Source organism: Leptodactylus fuscus, chromosome 8 (assembly GCF_031893055.1).
Source record: "Leptodactylus fuscus isolate aLepFus1 chromosome 8, aLepFus1.hap2, whole genome shotgun sequence".
NCBI classification, from domain to species: domain Eukaryota; kingdom Metazoa; phylum Chordata; class Amphibia; order Anura; family Leptodactylidae; genus Leptodactylus; species Leptodactylus fuscus.
Window position 1 is genome coordinate 86,803,201 of NC_134272.1, and position 14,762 is coordinate 86,817,962.

At 41.5% G+C, this 14,762-nt stretch overlaps 1 protein-coding gene across 1 annotated transcript in view; it reads left to right on the forward strand.

Moving 5' to 3' along the window:
* ZRANB3 (zinc finger RANBP2-type containing 3) overlaps positions 1-14,762 on the forward strand; it is a 94,529-nt gene that overhangs the window by 60,823 nt on the left and 18,944 nt on the right. Inside the window, exons 11-13 of the mRNA XM_075285659.1 lie at positions 4,208-4,423; positions 8,858-8,949; positions 10,620-10,721. Coding sequence (XP_075141760.1) covers positions 4,208-4,423; positions 8,858-8,949; positions 10,620-10,721 — 410 coding nt within the window. The remainder of the gene's footprint in view (positions 1-4,207; positions 4,424-8,857; positions 8,950-10,619; positions 10,722-14,762) is intronic.

A 14,762-nucleotide genomic window follows, 5' to 3' on the forward strand; every position in this document is an offset into this window, starting at 1 on the left:
AAAAAAAATGTACGTTGTGATCCCTATAGGGGGCTCACAATCCCATAAAAAAAATAAATAAATAAAATTCTTTTGACAACAAGGTTCAGCCTCTTGATGATTCTGCTCTTACTTGTGTGTATAACATCGCACGTAATGAACTAATATACCAGTATCCGCACTCATTCTAACAAATAATGGTGATATCATTCTATCTGCAGTGCCGAGCGGTATAATTACGCTTGTTACCCGCCATGACTGCCTGTATCACCACAGCAGCACAGAGTGATGATTACATGGCGGTAATTACACACTAGTTATGATCGGACGTGATGTCATCAATCCAGGATTAGTTACACAATTCACTGCCTGGGCAAGGGATACGCCCCGGCTGTAAGTAATAGGGATGTCATTCATGATAGAGGATGAGCCTCGATAATATCTTGTATTTTGATATATTAATGAAAATTGTAGTATCTTTTACCTGCATCCAGATGAACGGCCCTAATCCTGAATAGCGCCCCCTCTGGCACCTTAGAATTTCTTAATAGGCTATAAGAACAGGACAGGTACGTAGTAAGCGCTCCCCGAGGCCTACTGTTCTCTTATGGGTTTTGCAGGGTCAGGTAATTCCTGCAGCCTCTGCACCAACTGAATGGGGATGATCTCATTGGAACCGTTCTTGGGGGTGGGGGATGGAGTAATACGACTACAGGAAAAGCTCCCACAAAAAAATGCTGTAGTCGCTTACCATGGTGACATATAAGTGTATATAAGAGCTGTAGACACAAAACGGTAGGTACAAACTTTGTAAAGTTTGCTTTATTTTTATCTTCGTGTCATTGAAATATGTAGCGAATATGGTACAGGATTGTTCTGATCTCTTACCCACTGGACAGTACTAATAGCAATAACACCGCAGATCTGTTAGTCTGTCTGTAATGGCACAAATAACGCGATATCACACCATAGACTTTAATCATTCCCGCAGTAGATGGGAATAACAATCCAGAATTCATCACTAATAGCCACAATTGTTCGTACTCACGTGAGCTTTGAAGCCGCTCTCCCTGTGTGGTGATTTACATTTGGTTGCGACAAGCTGGTATTTGGATGATTGATACATCAGCGGCTGAGGACAGATAGATGGAAATTTATGTGAGAACCTAGCCGAAATTATCAGCAGCTAAAAGTTACTTACAAAGCAAACACGTTTTTCTTACAGCTTTCTCCTGCACTCAGTGTCGCCCCCTGCTGAGCTATGTACTGATGTATGAGCTGTATAGAGGAAAGGGATGTCTAATTCCTCAGAGTATTGATCCTTATATACTATATAAGATTGTAGGTTTTATAATACTGCAATATAAGTTCTATATTCTACTACACCAATGTGCTATGTAAAAGAATACAACTACTATAACACTGCCCCTATGTACAAGAATATATCTACTATAATACTACTCCTATGTACAAGAATATAACTACTATAATACTACTCCTATGTACAAGAATATAACTACTATAATACTACTCCTATGTACAAGAATATAACTACTATAATACTACTCCTATGTACAAGAATATAACTACTATAATACTACTCCTATGTACAAGAATATAACTACTATAATACTACTCCTATGTACAAGAATATAACTACTATAATACTACTCCTATGTACAAGAATATAACTACTATAATATTACTCCTATGTACAAGAATATAACTACTATAATACTACTCCTATGTACAAGAATATAACTACTATAATACTGCCCCTATGTACAAGAATATATCTACTATAATACTACTCCTATGTACAAGAATATAACTACTATAATACTACTCCTATGTACAAGAATATAACTACTATAATACTACTCCTATGTACAAGAATATATCTGCTATAATACTACTCCTATGTACAAGAATATAACTACTATAATACTACTCCTATGTACAAGAATATATCTGCTATAATACTACTCCTATGTACAAGAATATAACTACTATAATACTGCTCCTATGTACAAGAATATAACTACTATAATACTACCTCCCATGTACAAGAATATAACTACTATAATACTGCTCCTATGTACAAGAATATAACTACTATAATACTACTCCTATGTACAAGAATATATCTACTATAATACTACTCCTATGTACAAGAATATAACTACTATAATACTACTCCTATGTACAAGAATATATCTGCTATAATACTACTCCTATGTACAAGAATATAACTACTATAATACTACTCCTATGTACAAGAATATATCTGCTATAATACTACTCCTATGTACAAGAATATAACTACTATAATACTGCTCCTATGTACAAGAATATAACTACTATAATACTACCTCCCATGTACAAGAATATAACTACTATAATACTGCTCCTATGTACAAGAATATAACTACTATAATACTACTCCTATGTACAAGAATATATCTGCTATAATACTACTCCTATGTACAAGAATATAACTACTATAATACTGCTCCTATGTACAAGAATATAACTACTATAATACTGCTCCTATGTACAAGAATATAACTACTATAATACTACCGCCTATGTACAAGAATATAACTACTATAATACTGCTCCTATGTACAAGAATATAACTACTATAATACTGCTCCTATGTACAAGAATATAACTACTATAATACTACTCCTATGTACAAGAATATAACTACTATAATACTACTCCTATGTACAAGAATATAACTACTATAATACTACTCTTATGTACAAGAATATAACTACTATAATACTACTCCTATGTACAAGAATATAACTACTATAATACTGCTCCTATGTACAAGAATATAACTACTATAATACTACTCCTATGTACAAGAATATAACTACTATAATACTACTCCTATGTACAAGAATATAACTACTATAATACTACTCTTATGTACAAGAATATAACTACTATAATACTACTCCTATGTACAAGAATATAACTACTATAATACTACCTCCTATGTACAAGAATATAACTACTATAATACTGCTCCTATGTACAAGAATGTAACTACTATAATACTACCTCCTATGTACAAGAATATAACTTCTATAATACTACTCCTATGTACAAGAATATAACTACTATAATATTAGTCCTATGTACAAGAATATAACTACTATAATACTGCCCCCTATGTACAAGAATATAACTACTATAATACTTCCCCTATGTACAAGAATATAACTACTATAATACTGCTCCTATGTACAAGAATATAACTACTATAATACTTCCCCTATGTACAAGAATATAACTACTATAATACTGCCCCCTATGTACAAGAATATAACTACTATAATACTGCTCCTATGTACAAGAATATAACTACTATAATACTGCCCCCTATGTGCAAGAATATAACTACTATAATACTTCCCCTATGTACAAGAATATAACTACTATAATACTGCTCCTATGTACAAGAATATAACTACTATAATACTTCCCCTATGTACAAGAATATAACTACTATAATACTGCCCCCTATGTACAAGAATATAACTACTATAATACTGCTCCTATGTACAAGAATATAACTACTATAATACTGCCCCCTATGTACAAGAATATAACTACTATAATACTTCCCCTATGTACAAGAATATAACTACTATAATACTACTCCTATGTACAAGAATATAACTACTATAATACTGCCCCCTATGTACAAGAATATAACTACTATAATACTACTCCTATGTACAAGAATATAACTACTATAATACTGCTCCTATGTACAAGAATATAACTACTATAATACTACTCCTATGTACAAGAATATAACTACTATAATACTTCTCCTATGTACAAGAATATAACTACTATAATACTACTCCTATGTACAAGAATATAACTACTATAATACTGCTCCTATGTACAAGAATATAACTACTATAATACTGCCCCCTATGTACAAGAATATAACTACTATAATACTGCTCCTATGTACAAGAATATAACTACTATAATACTGCCCCCTATGTACAGGAATATAACTACTATAATACTGCTCTATAATTCTGAAGCTTTTCTGTTAATATGTTTATTCCTTGTGAGTTTTTTCTGATTTAACAATATCCATTGTAAGAATTTGTCACGTTCCATAATTTTGGCTCTTTGTGTTCCTTTGCTCACCCGGCTGACATCTTGCTTTTCTCGCTCTTTCTGAGGACAGGTTCTGAGCAGCAGTCCCAAGCAGCGAGTGTACCTTGCATTGATGAGGAAAAAGAAAATCAAAGTCAGAATGATGAGGATAATGAGCTTGTCGCCTGCGCTCCGCTGGAAGCGCCCCCCGCTCCACAAAGTGACTTACAGGGGGAACATTTACTAAGCATCCAAAACAACAACTTAGAAGCCCCCCCCGGGGAGGAATCAGCAGCCACTGAACCAGGTAATGTGCAATGAACACTAAATCCATGGCCACTGCCACTAACTGTTTAATCGCAGAGCTGTCTACTATTGGATAGTGTTGGGCTCTTTTTTTTAGGGCTGGGGAATTACATCGCAATGTTCTTCTGTCTGTTTAATTAACCTTTTTATAATGTGTTTTTGTCACTGCATGGAGCCAGGCTTTGCTTCTCATCAGGTAACTGATAGCAATACATTGATACTTGGCGCTGGTGCTGTACTAGCAATTGTTCTGCTCTTGTATCTAAACACTCTTTCACAACCTCTGTGCTGTCCTAACAGGCGCCTCCTCTTGTCACAGTACATTTCTTCTTTGACCCTATTAGTCTCCATTTAGTATAGTCGTGAAGTCTTTACTATTTTTCCCCATGCAATTTCAGCTCTCCGTTTTGTTTCTGTGAACTGTGGACTCCTCCTACTCTCTACTACAGGATCTATTTTTAATATCTTTCAGTAAAAACACATAGTATACGTTTATAACTTATATGTTATATCCTGTACTTATCCTGTATTATACTCCAGAGCTGCACTCACTATTCTGCTGGTACAGTCACTGTGTACATACATTACATTACTTATCCTGTATTATACTCCAGAGCTGCACTCACTATTCTGCTGGTACAGTCACTGTGTACATACATTACTTATCCTGTATTATACTCCAGAGCTGCGCTCAGTATTCTGCTGGTACAGTCACTGTGTACATACATTACATTACTTATCCTGTATTATACTCCAGAGCTGCACTCACTATTCTGCTGGTGCAGTCACTGTGTACATACATTACATTACTTATCCTGTATTATACTCCAGAGCTGCGCTCATTATTCTGCTAGTGCAGTCACTGTGTACATACATTACATTACTTATCCTGTATTATACTCCAGAGCTGCGCTCACTATTCTGCTGGTGCAGTCACTGTGTACATACATTACATTACTTATCCTGTATTATACTCCAGAGCTGCGCTCACTATTCTGCTGGTACAGTCACTGTGTACATACATTACATTACTTATCCTGTATTATACTCCAGAGCTGCGCTCATTATTCTGCTGGTGCAGTCACTGTGTACATACATTACTTATCCTGTATTATACTCCAGAGCTGCGCTCACTATTCTGCTGGTACAGTCACTGTGTACATACATTACATTACATTACTTATCCTGTATTATACTCCAGAGCTGCGCTCACTATTCTGCTGGTACGGTCACTGTGTACATACATTACATTACTTATCCTGTATTATACTCCAGAGCTGTGCTCACTATTCTGCTGGTGCAGTCACTGTGTACATACATTACATTACTTATCCTGTATTATACTCCAGAGCTGCACTCACTATTCTGCTGATGCAGTCACTGTGTACATACATTACATTACTTATCCTGTATTATACTCCAGAGCTGCGCTCACTATTCTGCTGGTGCAGTCACTGTGTACATACATTACATTACTTATCCTGTATTATACTCCAGAGCTGCGCTCACTATTCTGCTGGTACAGTCACTGTGTACATACATTACTTATCCTGTATTATACTTCAGAGCTGCACTCACTAGTCTGCTGGTACAGTCACTGTGTACATACATTACATCACTTATCCTGTATTATACTCCAGAGCTGCACTCACTAGTCTGCTGGTACTGTCACTGTGTACATACATTACATTACTTATCCTGTATTATACTCCAGAGCTGCGCTCACTATTCTGCTGGTGCAGTCACTGTGCACATACATTACATTACTTATCCTGTATTATACTCCAGAGCTGCGCTCACTATTCTTCTGGTGCAGTCACTGTGTACATAAAAACTGGCACACATTGAAGTCTATGGGATTGTGTTTTACAGCGGTCACTTTGACACGTGTTTACGCATCTGAATGAGCGGAGCGTAAACTCCGTGTCAAGGCTCCCTTAGATGTGACTTTTCTTTTGTCTCTTTTATGTATTGGTAAGAAGCTTCCTATATTCATCTTGTGTACATCCATGTCTTATACAGATATACAGTGTCCGTGGATTCTCATCTTTCCTGGTGTTCTTTTGCCTTGCTCCTTGTGTCTTGCTGCTCCTCTGCTCTCCGTTTCCTTCTCTTGCTTTCTCTCTGTCTCTGCGCTCTCTTTCCTGTGTGATCTCTCTTCTCCTCTTCTTACTTACTTTCTAATCTTTATTCTATTTATTTATTTCGTTCCTCGTCTCCTCTTTCTCACTTTCTTGTTAAGTGATGTCTTTTCATGCTGAGGTTGTTGTCTTATATTTTTCTCATTGCTCCGTCTGTCAGTCATCTCGCTCCCTGTTGTCGTGTTTAGTTGCAGCTTTTCCCTGTTATTTTTTCATTCTTTCTTTTTGTTCTTGTTATTTCTATGGCTGTGCCGGCTTCTCTATTACAACTTTGTGAGATTACATTATATCCACCATGGCTGGGGTGTGATCAGTCTCTATACTGGGTCTTGCTCTCTTTGGGGACTTTCTTTCAGTTGCTTGTTTATCTGTGCTCTCTCTTTCACTTGCTGCATTTTCGGAGCTCTCTATTTTTCTGCTCCCTTATGGAGCTCTCTATTACACATGTGCGGATCTCAGAGTCTCTCTCACCTTCTCTTATGTTGGCTCCCTCCTTCACCTGCTTTCATAAATTACCCGCTCTTGGCGCCCTTAACGGCTTGTTCTCTTACCTGGGCTCTTTTCCGCTAACACCTTTTTATCTTCGTTTTCCTTTTAAACCACTATCTACTCTAGGCACTCTTATACACCGTCTCTCTCTCTGCTCTCTTTCGTACACCTGCTCTCTATCTGGTCTCTCTCGTCCACCTGCTCTCTATCTTGTCTCTCTCGTACACCTGCTCTCTATCTGGTCTCTCTCGTACACCTGCTCTCTCTCGTACACCTGCTCTCTATCTGGTCTCTCTTGTACACCTGCTCTCTCTCGTACACCTGCTCTCTATCTGGACTCTCTTGCACACCTGCTCTCTATCTGGTCTGTCTCGTACACCTGCTCTCTCTCGTAAACCTGCTCTCTCTCTCGTAAACCTGCTCTCTATCTGGTCTCTCTTGTACACCTGCTCTCTCTCGTACACCTGCTCTCTATCTGGTCTGTCTCGTACACCTGCTCTCTTTTTGGTCTGTCTCGTTCACTTGCTCTCTATCTGGTCTCTCTCGTACACCTGCTCTCTATCTGGTTTCTCTTCTTTACCTGTTGTCATATTTGGTCTAAGTCTGTCACTGGGTCTCATTTTGGTCTCTCGCCTTCATCTGCTCTCTTATGGGGCATTCTTATTCACCTGCTCTCTTATCTGGACTTTTTTACATTCTCTCTTCTTCTACTGTTCTCTTCTGTGGTCTCCCTTCCTTACCCATTTTCATATTTGATCTCTGCTCTCCCAACACCTGTTCTCTTTTGCTTTCCACTTCAATTTCTGTTTAATCTGGCTCTCTTTCTCTTGCACGCTCTTCTGTGGTCTCGCCGTCATCTTCTCTATGTGACTCTTATTTGTTTCAGGTCCTCTTAACCTTCTCTTTTATGGTGGCCCCTTCTTAACCAGTTCTTCCTTCTTAGCTTTGTTTTTCATGTACCCACTTATGAGCTCTCCTTCACCCGCTCGCATATCTTAGCTTCCTCTTGCACCTGCTGTCCTTTGGAGATTTCTTTCACCTGACATCTTACTTTAGGTTTCTCTTGCACATGCTCTCTTATGGGGCTCACTCCATCGTCTGCTCTATTACCTGGTCTTTCTCTTGTCCCTGCTCTCTTATGGGACTCACTTCATCGTCTGCTCTCTTACCTGGGCTTTCTCTTGTCCCTGCTCTCTTATGGGGCTCACTCCATCGTCTGTTCTCTTACCTGGACTTTCTCTTGTCCCTGCTCTCTTTTGGGACTTTCTCATTCCTGTAAAGTCTTATTTTATATTTCTCATGCACATGCTTTCTTATGGGGCTCTCACCTTCATCCGCTCTCTTATCTTGGCTTTCTCCGGCACCTGCTCTCTTACTCAGATTGTCCTCTTTGCCTGCATAGTGCTTTATCATGAGTTCTTTTGACCCCACTTGTTCTTTTTATCTCGCTCTTTTGTTCTGCTTGCTCCTTTAACCAGTTTTTCCATTGCATTGTCTTCTTTCATCTGTTTTTGCCATTGTATCGCTCTCTGTTTTCTCTCTGTCCTTGCTCTCTTGCGCCCTGATTTTGTTCTTTGCCTCTGCTCATCATCTCCGTTCCTGCACTCACTTTTCACTCCCTCCCAACACTTTTTAATTTCTTCTCCCTCTCTCCACGCTCTCATATTTTCCTGCGCTCTCTTCACCTCCCCCACCTCTTGCCACTCTCTCTTCTCCCAGTAAAGTGTTTTCCCTAGTGGCCGCACGCTCTGTATACGGCGTCCTGCATCCATACTCACTGCCCTATATATTGTGCTTCATTGCAGAACATTGTCACAACTCCACTTGTTTTCCCGTCTATGATGGATTAATGTTCTGTGCCAGCAGGCATACGGATCGCATCTATTTATATAGCAAGGTATGTACACAGCCCCGGTGTGAGAGGCTAGCAGATTATAAGGAAATAAAATAAGACGTGGAGAGGAGAGCTGCTTATTGTCTGCCTGATATTTATACTCCTCCAGTGCCAGCTGGGATTGCAGTTTATTGAATTAAAAAGCCGTATTGTCTCCTCTGCCAGAGAAGAGATTAATGGTGATCTGTGGGAATCTTTCCGTCTTCTCTTCACAACGCCGCGAGTTCACCGTTCTGCCCAAATCCTGCTAGGCCATCCGAAGGAATCCATAGCCTGTACTAATGAGAGTGTCTTCTCACAAAAGCAACTAAGAAACGCCAAAGGAGCCGCAGAGTGGATTATAAATAATTCCAAAATGTCCAATCTCACATTAGCTTGTCAATAAGAGGCGTCGTGGCCGCATTACTAAGTCCGGGTTAGACCCGCAATCTAGAGTCACATCCGAAGGCAATATAATGGGCTCAAAAAAAGAGGACTACCTTGTTTCCAGAAATGTGGTTAGAGAAATTGTCACTTCGCCTCCCCCACTCTTTGTTTCTTACAGGGGTTGGTGATGACAAATATCTGACAAGAGTAACATCATCTGACCACATACCACATAAAGTTTGATCAATACAAATATTATTTTGGCTGTGAATAGACTCAATGTATTGTGTGCATGGGCAACTTAAAGGGGTTATCCAGGGCGAATTAAAAGCTCACTAAAATAACACAAGATATATATTTATATAGCCTCCGGTCCAAGTGTAGGGGTTCAGGTGTTTGGGGGGGAGAAGATACACACCACCTGAACCAAGGACTGGGGGTAGGTAAGAATAATTTCTTTTTAATTTTGCCCCACAAGTTTTTAATTTATCTAAAAAAGACTCCTGTAGTCTGAGGCCCCGCGTTGTGGAAAAGTTCTTCTGGTTTAGCGTTTCCAAATCTTTTGGCAGAAAATTTCTTTAGCATCACAGATATGAGGTGACCAGGCGTTACGGCTCTGGAGCTTCAAAGGGATTGTCCCATGATGGATATGGATCACCTCTGCAGAGTACAGTTAATAAATGTCTGATCTCTGAGGTTTCCACCGACTAAAATGACCCTGCTATTCCTTCTCTTTGCTCGAATACCGTAAGGAGCAGTTGGACCAAAGTGGTGGTCGCACAAGATCTTTACTGCTCCATTCAGTGGCAATAGGACTGAATGAGACAGCCATGTAGACAACACTCCGCTGTCTCTGCTGTAAAGGTTGAGCAGTGCGGAGGAACTGGGGGCTTGAGACTCGAATGCTAGTGATCGTGGCTCCCAAGTGATCAAAGATTTATCAACTATCTTGTGGTCCTTTCTGTCAGGTCCTTTCCGATGGGTCCTGTCCGCCAGGTCCTGTCCGCCAGGTCCTGTCCGATAGGTCCTTTCCGCTAGGTCCTGTTCGTCAGGTCCTTTCCGTCAGGTCCTTTGCGATAGGTCCTGTCCGTCAGGTCCTTTCCAATAGGTCCTTTCCGATAGGTCCTGTCCGCCAGGTCCTTTCCACCAGGTCCTTTCCTATAGGTTCCTATATCTAGGTCCTCATGATTAGAATTAAACTCTTTATGTAGACTGGTTTCCACTATGGATTAATGACAGACCTTGTAATCATTTTCACGTCTCCAGACGACTTTATTAAATCCATAAACCCCTGTTTATCTCATTAGGACGGAGAGCCACTGAACTGTAATTTTATTCCTTTGGATATTAAATTGGAAAACTGGGATGATTTACCTGAAGCGATGCAGCAGAAGCCGAACCGATCCTTGGTAAGATAAGTCGTTTGTGAAGTGGGTTAATTAGTCGCACTTGGGAGTTTCATCCGCGCTGTCACAAGGAATCTGAATTTCTCGGCAAGACAGACAAGTCATTGGCTTTGAAATTGCTCAGAAGTTTTGCTGCAGACATTGTGGATTTTAATAAGTTTTATTAAAGTTTTCAGAGTGGCGGCTGATCTCTGGGCTGTATAAATATCACTCCTGAGTACACACGTCCTGCCGCGGATGAACAATGAGATGTCCTCAAGTGCTGCTGCTTAGAGAAGACCCTCAAGTTAGCTATTGGTCGGGGGGTCTCGGGAGCTTTGGCTATCCCTTTAGGTGATTTATCTTGCACTATTTGAGAGTCGGATATGATGGAGGGGAGAAGCTTATCTCTGTGCTATATACCGTATTTTTCGGACTATAAGACGCACTTTTTTTCCCTAAGATTTGGGGGGGAAAGAAGGGTGCGTCTTATAGTCTGAATGTGGCGCCTGGCACCCGCTGTACTAGAGAGGCGGAAGCCGGAAAGGGATAGACGCCGGGGCCTGAGACATCGCTGCGCTCCTCTGCCCTGCATGAAGCCAGCAGCGGGAGGAGTGATGCTATTCCGCTCCTCCGTCCCCCCGCCGCTGGCTTCAGGCAGGGCAGGGCAGCGATGTCTCAGGCCCCGGCGTCTATCCCTCCCCGGCATCCGCCTCTCTAGTACAGCGGATGCCGAGTCAGCATCGGTGGCCCCTTCTCCCCCGGGGCCGGTCCCCACCGGCCCCGTACCTCTGAAGTTGCAGGCCGGCTCCTGCGCGGCAATATCGCAGGAGCCGACCTGTTCGGGTGACAGCCGGGAGCCTAAAGAGGCTCCGAGGCCTGTCACCGCTATATATTAGTATTGCGGCTGGTCTCTATGACCAGCCGTAATACTAATAGACAGAATGTCCCATAGACGGCAATACACTTGTATTGCCGTCTATGGGACTTGCAATCAAGTGACCGCAGGTTCAAGCCCCCGAGGGGAATAAAATAGTAAAAAAAACAAAAAAAAAAACCTTGAAAAATATATAATAAAAATATGAAATAAATAAAAGTTCTAAATCACCTCCTGTTTTTTTTTTCAATACAAGGTGATCTAAGAAATAGACATTCCCCAAAATGGTATAACTAAAAAGTACAGCTGGCCCCGCAAAAAAAAACGCGCTATGCATCCCCGTACAGCTGCAGGGTCACCTGTCAATGTGGCCTTGCAGCTGTTGCAAAACTACAACTCCCATATATTAAATATTTTACCAGTTTTTGCTTCAAATTTTTTTTTCCCTATTTTTCTCCTCTAAAACCTCCTCCAGTGCGTCTTATAGTCCGAAAAATACGGTAGATTTATATGATAGTGGAGAGAAGCTGAGCTCTGATCAATTATTTCCTGCCAGAAGAATTGGAGGGGACTCGTCACAAGTATCTGTCATCTAGGGGGCATCATGGTGGGGGGCACTTTCTTATTCAGCTGTTCATAGACTTCGTTATTACTGTGATTTCTTCAGCCTTGTGATGATCTGCTGAGATCTCCGAGGCCGGAAACAGAAGTCATGTAATGGCGGAGACACCAGGTGGATATCTGCAGAACTTATTATACAATCTACGTGATTTGCCATCTAGACTTTTGCGCAGTCCGGTTATTTCTCCCCCACCCCCTACCTTTTTTTTTTGTCTAGATCGGGAATGTAGGAAGATTCTAGAATTAGATGTGGATTAAAGACAATGAGGGAAATCTACAGACTAGCCGGGGCCACTCATCTCCCTATGCAGTCCTGTATTCAGTTTCCATGGTAATCATATATTATGGCCGTCTATGGAGAATATAGTCTATAAATCTATACATATAAAAGACAAAAGGAGTCATTGATGAGCCTCCATAATCTGCTCTCGCTCCCTCCCCGCAGCAGAGTCTTTTGTATCACCCTGCACATATAGCGTGGACCGTTAGCCTGAATTACATTACAGCGCCACATGATGGCCGGTTTTCGGTCTCCAACTACATATACACTCACCGGCCACTTTATTAGGTACACCTGTCCAACTGCTCGTTAACACTTAATTTCTAATCAGCCAATCACATGGCGGCAACTCAGTGCATTTAGGCATGTAGACATGGTCAAGACAATCTCCTGCAGTTCAAACCGAGCATCAGTATGGGGAAGAAAGGTGATTTGAGTGCCTTTGAACGTGGCATGGTTGTTGGTGCCAGAAGGGCTGGTCTGAGTATTTCAGAAACTGCTGATCTACTGGGATTTTCACGCACAACCATCTCTAGGGTTTACAGAGAATGGTCCGAAAAAGAAAAAACATCCAGTGAGCGGCAGTTCTGTGGGCGGAAATGCGTTGTTGATGCCAGAGGTCAGAGGAGAATGGCCAGACTGGTTCGAGCTGATAGAAAGGCAACAGTGACTCAAATAGCCACCCGTTACAACCAAGGTAGCCAGAAGAGCATCTCTGAACGCCGCACAGTACGTCCAACTTTGAGGCTACAGATGGGCTACAGCAGCAGAAGACCACACCGGGTGCCACTCCTTTCAGCTAAGAACAGGAAACTGAGGCTACAATTTGCACAAGCTCATCGAAATTGGACAATTGAAGATTGGAAAAACGTTGCCTGGTCTGATGAGTCTCGATTTCTGCTGCGACATTCGGATGGTAGGGTCAGAATTTGGCGTCAACAACATGAAAGCATGGATCCGTCCTGCCTTGTATCAACGGTTCAGGCTGGTGGTGGTGGTGTCATGGTGTGGGGAATATTTTCTTGGCACTCTTTGGGCCCCTTGGTACCAATTGAGCATCGTTGCAACGCCAAAGCCTACCTGAGTATTGTTGCTGACCATGTCCATCCCTTTATGACCACAATGTACCCAACATCTGATGGCTACTTTCAGCAGGATAATGCAATGCCATGTCATAAAGCTGGAATCATCTCAGACTGGTTTCTTGAACATGACAATGAGTTCACTGTACTCCAATGGCCTCCACAGTCACCAGATCTCAATCCAATAGAGGAGCATCTTTGGGATGTGGTGGAACGGGAGATTCACATCATGGATGTGCAGCCGACAAATCTGCGACTGCAACTGTGTGATGCCATCATGTCAATATGGACCAAAATCTCTGAGGAATGCTTCCAGCACCTTGTTGTATCTATGCCACGAAGAATTGAGGCATTTCTGAAGGCAAAAGGGGGTCCAACCCGTTACTAGCATGGTGTACCTAATAAAGTGGCCGGTGAGTGTATGTCTTCCAAAGTGACGTGTATGAGACAAACATGGAAAGGCCTGGTCTAAGAACTACCAAGACTCCGGGCCCAATGCCTTCAAGGGCCAGTTATAGTCTAAAGGCCTAACTGCCTTTGTTACCCATAACAACCAATCACAGCGCAGCTTTCATTTTATATTCTGATCCTGGAAATTGAAAGTTGCTCTGTGATTGGTTGCTATGGGTAACTAAGATGGTTAGGCCACAATGGCAGCTTGTCTTCATCTTCCCTTAGCCTTACAAAGACTGGCGTTCAATATTCCAGTCTTCATAAATCCGCTGCATGACTCTAATTGCTAAGTAGTTGATCCCTATCAACCAAGGTGTCACATGGTATAGATCCATTGATCGGTGTAAACAGGTGATGACATATTATTAGGCTGTAATATCACTTAAGGATTGGTTGGTGTCTGACAGCGAGGACCCCCACCATCATTGAGAATGGCCCCTTAACTACGCAGTGCCACTCCTGGACACCTGGCTGTGTTTGGAATTGCAACCACCCGGTTCTGTGCAGATATTGGTCTGGGTCTGTGGTAGGACAACACATAGATGATATCCGTGTACCACCCGTGACTCCACAGACCCATTCACCTATCTCAGAGATCCCGGACCACAAAGCGGGCAGGAATGGAAGAATAAGTCGGCTCCTGTCTACCCATTCCCCACCCCTATGGCTCATGGACCTGTGATAATACACGGCGTAATGAATGGGGCCATAAAATATAATGGGTCCGGACTAGCACGGGGATCATGAAGACA